The sequence below is a fragment of the Ursus americanus genome, chromosome 24 (genome assembly GCF_024610735.1).
Source record: "Ursus americanus isolate L20-20 chromosome 24, mUrsAme1.1.p, whole genome shotgun sequence".
Taxonomy (NCBI): Eukaryota; Metazoa; Chordata; class Mammalia; order Carnivora; family Ursidae; genus Ursus; species Ursus americanus.
The window spans coordinates 45,404,473-45,411,701 of NC_142150.1; the positions used below are offsets into that span (position 1 = coordinate 45,404,473).

At 65.7% G+C, this 7,229-nt stretch overlaps 1 protein-coding gene across 1 annotated transcript; it reads left to right on the forward strand.

Moving 5' to 3' along the window:
- Nucleotides 1-4,816: 4,816 nt before the first annotated feature.
- Nucleotides 4,817-5,885, forward strand: PHLDA2 (pleckstrin homology like domain family A member 2). The gene is made up of 2 exons (XM_045770719.2): nucleotides 4,817-5,311; nucleotides 5,558-5,885. The coding sequence occupies exon 1, from the start codon at nucleotides 4,905-4,907 to the stop codon at nucleotides 5,298-5,300; it is 396 nt and encodes a 131-aa protein (XP_045626675.1). The 5' UTR covers nucleotides 4,817-4,904; the 3' UTR covers nucleotides 5,301-5,311; nucleotides 5,558-5,885.
- Nucleotides 5,886-7,229: the final 1,344 nt, after the last annotated feature.

The following is a 7,229-nucleotide window of genomic DNA, read 5'->3' on the forward strand; positions in this document are numbered from 1 at the left end:
CCCCTGAGACAATGACCCCGTCCCTCCCCCGGCCCTGGCACCCACCGTCTCTTCTCCACCCCTCTGAGACATCAACCCCCATCCTTCCTCCGGCCTGGCGCCCACCATCCACTCTGTTCCCCCGAGACGCCGACCCCCAGCCCTCCCCCGGCCCCGGCGCCCACTGTCCACTCTCTGTCCCTGTGAATCTGGAGACTCTAGGGATCTCGTGGGTGAATCCTACAGGATTTGTCCCTTTGTGTCTGGCCTGTTTCACTCAGCATCACGTCCCCCAGGTCCATCCACGCTGTGGCTGGTGTCAGCGTGTCCCTCTGTGTTCAGGCCGAGTGACAGTCCGGTGTGTGGATGGACCACGTCTTGGGTATCCGTTCATTTGGCGACGGACACGGGTTGCTTCCCATTGGGGGACCAGTCTGCCTGTGGGCAGGAGTGGGTGTCCCCTCAGGCAGGCTCCACACGAATCCCAGATGAGACCCTTGGGTGAATCTTAGTAAACAGTCCACCTTTGGGGGTGGGGTGGGCAGGAGCCAGATGTCCTAGCTGTCCTGTGATGACGCCGCCCGGGGGCTGCAAGGGCTGAGCATCCAGAGGGCCGCAGGCACAGCTTGTCCACCTCTGCCCTCCTTCCCTCCTTCCCTGTATTTTGTGCACTCCTTCTCTCATTCAAGCTTCCAGAAGGGTCCTGTGTCCCCGTGAACCAGGCCCTGGGCAGTCTCCCCTAAGTGACAGGCGTGCCCGCTGGCTCCCCACCCCAGACCCCTTCCCTGATTTTCCGGTTTTACTGAGGAGCAAGCAGAGCGTCCACTAACTTCAGCTGCTCTGACAGTCGCATCTCTTGGACGGTGAGGTCGATGTTTTTTAGGTCCACATTTCCCAAAACCTTTCCTGAGCACCCGGGCTGGGCCCCGGGGGCCCCAAAGACTGAGACGCTTCGCTGCATTCCAGGAGCTTCTAGTGACCTCTGAGCTGGGTGCTGAAGGATAAATAGGAGCTCGCCAGGGGCCAAGGCGGAGAAAGGTGTTCTGGGTAGCGTCACTGTTCTCATTGGGTCCTCGTCTAAGGGGCCAAAGCCAGGCTGACAGTGAAAGCCTGGCTGGCTGAAACCAGCCTCCTGCCCTTGGGCCTCTCACTTTTCCCAGGCTCCCGCTGGGAGGAGAGAGATCAAGGGCAGGCCTGAGTCACAGGCGGGGCCAATGGGTCACCTCCCTGGTACGGGGACCGCTCCCGCCCTCCAGAGGTTCACTCTGGAGCCATCTTGGGAACCCCAAGGCCCAGCAGTTACGCAGTTGGTGGGAGCAGGCCTTAGGCCATGCCCTGGCAATCCGAGGGGACTTCCTGGAGGAGGCCAGGGGAGAGAGTCTCCCAGGTAGGGGAAGCAGGGAGCCCCACCCCGCGGCTGTTCCTGAGTACCGTCTCCCACAGGAAGAGGGTGGTGAGGAGCCCCGGGCACCTGGGCCGGCCCATGACGCACGGTGTCCTCACAGGCTGCTGCTCCCAGGCCGGTTGGGCAAGAGCCTCCGGGGCTCGGCCTCTCACTGCCGCGCGGATGACCTCATGAGGGGCGTTTCTGAGAGGTGCCCTCATTCTGTCTGGGACAGCGAGTGTGCGGGGCCGGATGTTTGGGGCCGTCTGTTTGCACGGGGCAGGAGCGGGCTGCCCCCGGGCAGGCTCTGCGTGAATCCTGGATGCGACCCTTAGGTAAATATTAGTAAACTTGGCTCTGACCTACACGGCCTGAGCCACAGATGGGAGGCGAAGCCCCGCACGGCCCCTCCCTGTTCATCCGGGTGGGGCTACTTCCTGCCCCCAGGCGTTGGGGCTCACTCAGTAGAGTGGCTCCGAATCCCACTTGCTGGAAGTGGGACCTCAGCTGAGCCCCTAACTTCTCTGAGACCCTCCCCCATTCCCTGAAAAGCCAAGAAGGCGACCCCAGCGGCACCCACCTTCTTGGGGGACCAACAGGGCAAAGCGGGCGAATGAGGCCCGGCGCCTGCAGGTGCTGGGCCCCCGTCTCTCCAGCCAGCGGCTGGCCGTCCAGCACCCACCGGCCAAGAACCCTGGTGGACCGCAGCTCCCTGCAGAGTGCAGGTCCAGCCCATACCGCGGTCATCGCTGCCCGGCGGGAAGCCATCTGCCTGGTGGGTTGTCTGGGCTCCTGGCTTTCAAATGGCTCAGGGAGGGGCCTCCCCTAAAAGGTCCTCCCTTGGGGTTGCAAGGTCAGCGCTTTGCTTCCTCAACATCCCCCTCAACTCCCTGCCCCAGAGGGTCCCCCAGATGGGCCTGCTCGGGGGCGGGCACAGGACCCTCTCCCTGCTCCAGGAGCAGGAGCTGTTAGGTTCCCCGTGGGCCTCTGCTGGATGGGGGTCTCAGGCCCCAGGGCAGGGGCTGTTGGTAGTGAAGCTGCCGAGGTGGGCCCAGCTCCCGGCCCCCAGCCCTCCGACCCTCCGTGATCCCCGCTGAGGATGCCCTGCCCGGGGGGTCTCCCTCCCAGGGTGGGGGCCAGGGCTCTCCACCCCCTATGACCTGTCCTACCACCTGTCAGACCACCCCCCCAGGTCACTGACCCGCCAGTGCTCCCCAGGGAGGCCTGGCCAATGGGAGGCAAGGAGAGGCGGCCTCACCCGCCTCACTGGGCCTCCCCTGGCTTCGGAGCCCCCCATATCCTCTTCCTCCCCCTCAGTCTGTTCCTCTAGCATCCTAAGCCCATCTCTGCTCCCACCCCCTCCCCGCCGTCCCTTCCAGCAGGCTCCCCTCCTCCCTAAGGCCTAACTTCTCCAAATGTTGAATTGGGCTGAGCAGAGCACCCCTCAGGCGCGTGCCTCCCTGGGCAGCTCCTCGGGAGCCACTCCCTCCCCTTGGAGTCCTTCAAGCTGTCCTCTTGGCCCCATGGCCCCAGTGCCCCCTTCTGGAGGGCAGGCAGGGCTCCTCCCCTCAGGGTCCTAGCACCAGCCAGGCCTGCAGGCACACAGTACTGTACGCGTCTCAGCAATGCCGAGTGCCTGGGGTTTGCCTGGAGCCAAGGTTGGACACACTGGCCCCTGGGTGGGGGAGGCGGGCTAGTGGGTGCTCACAGGCCTCAGAGGGGTGCAGGCAGAGTGGGGGCAGCTGGGGGGCTCCGTCCCTGGTCTGCTTCTCTTGGTGTCCCACTGCCCAGGGCAGCCTCTTTGCCCAGGTCTCACTGCCTGGCATCCCTCCGACCCACATAGGCCGAGTGCCCAGGGGATGGAGGGTAGGCACTCCCACTCAGCCTGATCCGAAACGCCAGCTCTGCTGGGATGCCTGTAGCGGCTGGACTTACCCCTTCCAAGGCTCTGGCTGCCCCGCGTTTTGTGGAGGGCGGACCTGTCTCCCACCCGCCCAAGCCTCTGGCCTGCAGAGCCTGGCTCCCTGAAAGAGCGTGGCCGCCAGTCCTCCCCCACACAGACCAGAATCCTGGGCCCCGGCTCTCCCCTCTCACCTGCCCTGCCCTTCCACACCCCTGGCCACACAGATGCGGAGCCCTGGGCAGCGGTCCCCTGCTGCCGTTCGCACAGGCCTAGTTTAAGCCCTTCGTCGGAGCCAGTGACCCTGAAGGGCCAGAGTTCTGGACTGCCCTCTGAGAGGTTAGGGGACTTCCCAAGTCCGAGTGCCACAATCGGCTGGGGCAGGGTCAGTTCAGCTCCAGGACAGGCTTCACGGACCTGCACAGACGCGGTCCTGCGCTCGGTTCTCTGCTCTGCCGTCACCAGCTGGAAAACTTTTTTGAACCAGACACCTGTGTTTTCATTTGCACCTGGCCTGCAAGCTTGTCCCCGCCCGCCAGGGGACTCAGGCCCTTCCTGTTTGGTCTGCAGTCCTTCCCCAGGGTCACAGCTAGGTGGGGGTGTTGGAAAGTGGGTGTCCAGGAGAGGCCCTGGCTGCCACAGACCCCTGCTGTGACTCCACCCCCACCCCTGGGAACCCGGGAGGAGCCAGCCATCACTCCTGCTCCTATAAACCCTTTAAAGGAAAAGAGTAAATACAAAGCCTGCCCGCCCGGCTGGAAGGCATGACTCAGCCGCCCCCGCCACCCTCTCCAGGCTGACCCTCCAGCACCAGCAGGAGCTTTCCGCACCCACAGCTCCGAGGACCTCTCCCCACTGGGCTGTGCAGGCGGTGGGGGTCGCCTCCTGCGAGCCGCCGGGAGGGCGCAGGAAGGACAGGCTCCCAGGAGGGGAGGAGGCACCCTCACATTTCTTGAGCCCCAAGGGGTGCTGTTCTAGCACTTTCCATATGTTCCCTTATCTAACAAAAGTGTTATTGTCCCCATTTCACAGACGAGAAAGCAGGCTCACAGCACGGGCTCTCAGGGTCGGCCTGGCCCCGGGGGTGCGGAAGACGGAAGGTCCTGCCAGGGGAGGCCCGCGGGAGTGAAGGTGGGACAGCAGGCCGGCTGGGCAGGGCCGTCGGAGGGTCTCCCCGGGAAGGCGTGGGATCTGCCGCGAGCCCTGGAGCGCCAGGACTAGCTGCCGGGGCGCCTGGAGGGTGGGGGTCCGCGCCCCGCCGACTCCCCGCCCTGGGCCGGCCCCGTCCCCCGGCGCTTCCCGGGGCTCCCCGGCGGTGAGTCACCGCGGGCAGGGCCGGCCGCAGCGCATTCCTCCGCGGGGCCGGCGTCCGGGGCGGGGTAGGGACCGCGAGTCACCCCACGGGGCCGGAGCTGGGGCGTCGGAGGAACAGGAGCGTAGCGGGCGACCTCCGGCGGCCGGGGACCGGTGGGGGCGTGGTCTAGGGGGAAGGGGGCGGGGAGGGGCGTGGCCTCGAGGGGAGGGCAGGGGCGGGGCCGAGCGCAGGCGGGGCCGCATAAAAGCCGCGCCGGCTCGGCCGTGCGCTCATCGCCCGCGCCGCCGCCGCCGCTGCCGCCCGAGCGCGTTCCCCACGCCGCCGACATGAAGACGCCCGGCGAGGTGTTGCGCGAGGGCGAGCTGGAGAAGCGCAGCGACAGCCTGTTCCAGCTGTGGAAGAAGAAGCGCGGCGTGCTCACCCCTGACCGCCTGCGCCTGTTCCCCGCCGGCCCCGGCGCGCGCCCCAAGGAACTGCGCTTCCACTCCATCCTCAAGGTGGACTGCGTGGAGCGCACCGGCAAGTACGTCTACTTCACCATCGTCACCACCGACCGTAAGGAGATCGACTTCCGCTGCGCGGGCGAGAGCTGCTGGAACGCGGCCATCACGCTGGCGCTCATCGACTTCCAGAACCGCCGCGCCTTGCAGGACTTCCGCAGCCGCCAGGAGCGCGCCGCGCCCGCCGCGCCCCCCGAGCCCCGGCCGGCCCGAGCGCCCTGAGCGCCGCCGAGGTGAGTGCCGCCCGTCGGGGGGAGGCGCTGCCCCGTCGCGGGGACACCATCGAGAAGGGGACCGGGTGCCGCGCCACCGCGGCGTGTCTGGGCGCGTGGCCGGAGCCGTCGGGCTGCCTCCGGCCGCATCGGGGCCCTGGGGGACCTACCGCGGGCCGGACCCAGATCCCCTCGGTCCCGGGCTGGGGTCCCGCTCCCTAACCGCCTCCTTCCCCTCCCACCCCCCTCCCCCGCCCCGCCCGGCAGGAGCCGCGCACTGGACGAGTCGGGCCCGACGCGGGGCCGCGCTGGCAGGAACCACGGGGGGTGCCCGGGACTGCGGGGAACCAGGGCGGGCCGCCCACCCGCAGACTACAGCGAGGATAAAGGCCGGGAGCCGTGTCCATGACCCACACGGAAGGATCTTCCCACGCGGAGTCACAGAGCCTCGGCCCGCTGAGCGGGCGCCTTAAATTATCAGACTATCTATGTATTTATTTTGATGGTTGTCATGTAACCGTCTGTCTTAATATTTCATTTTTGCATCAATGTGTTCATTCCAAATAAACTATTTGATCTGTTCCCTTTTTTACCAGCCCCGGTGTGGTGCGGTGAGGTTCCTGGCGGGAGGGTTGGCGGCCCTTTCGGCGGGAGCAGGGGTGTGGGTGGGGAGAGCCGCCCCCTGACGTCTGAAGGGCAAGGGGGGAAGCACTGGGAATGAGCACACTGTCATCTGCTGGGCCCTGTCCACACCCTCCTTGCCAAGCGGGCTCTCCGGAGGCTGGGCAGTGCCCCGAGGTTTGGCCCCTGCTGACTTCTGCTCCTGGGTGTGTCGCGGAAGGACGGGGCCAGTGCCTGCTTGGGGACGTCACTCACGAACTGTCTCACTGAGGCGGCGCACCCCCTCCTGCCCAGCGACCCCACCTGCCCCCCACCACCCACACGCCACCTGTCCTGCCCCCCTCCGGAAGGAAGCCCTCAGCCCTCTGGCTGCCTGCCCCGCTGTGCTCCCCTTGACCCCACCCCACCCCGTGGTGGGGCCGTAGCTGCTCCGGGCCATCCAGCCGCCAGGTCCCAGGGCCGGCACCCAGTGTGGGACCCGTAAGGCGGCGGTGCTTCTGGGCGAGTAAGGGGAGGCCGCGCCGTTCCCAACTGTTGGCAGCTGACAAGTCGGCAGCTTCTGCCCTCCCCGCTCGGCTGCCTCCCATGGGCTGGGCCCAGACAGTGTGTCCGGGGCTGCCCAGTGGGGAGGACTCCGGAGGTGTGTTCCCCCAGCCAGAAGGTCCACTGGTGATGGGCAAGCCAGAAGACAGAAGACTAGGACATTGTTCTCTGCCTGTGGAGGGGAACTTCATTCCAGGGACCTTTCTGGCTGAGAGGATGCCAGGTATGGGAGGTAGTGGCATGGGGAGCGAAGGACCAACATAGGGCCCTAATGTCTGTCACTCACACTGGACCCAGGGGAGCCCTGTGGGCCTCCTCGCTGGGTCCCAGGGCTGGCTGGGGAGGGTCTGCCCCTTTGCTGGGAAGCCAGAGGAAACCATTCCTTGTGGGGCGCCTGGGTGGTCCAGTCCTCTAAGCGTCTGCCTTTGGCTCAGGTCATGATCCTGGGGTCCTGGGATCGAGTTCCGCATCAAGTGGGGAGCCTGCTGCTTCTCCCTCTGCCTGCCGCTCCCCTACTTGTGCTCGCTCTCTCTGTGTGTCAAATAAATAAATAAAATCTTAAAAAAAAAAAAAAAGAAAGAAAGAAAAGAAAAAGAAAAAGAAAAGAAACCATTCCTTGCAAGGAATTTTCTCCTGAACACTACTTGTGGTTGGGGGAGGGGGTTCCTCCAGAGAAGTAGAGAGAGAGTGGCCCCAGGGCCTGCACTGGCCCCGTTGCACCCCCATCCTGCCCAGACCTTCATGGGGAGGAAGGGTCAAAGTTAGGGTGACAGCC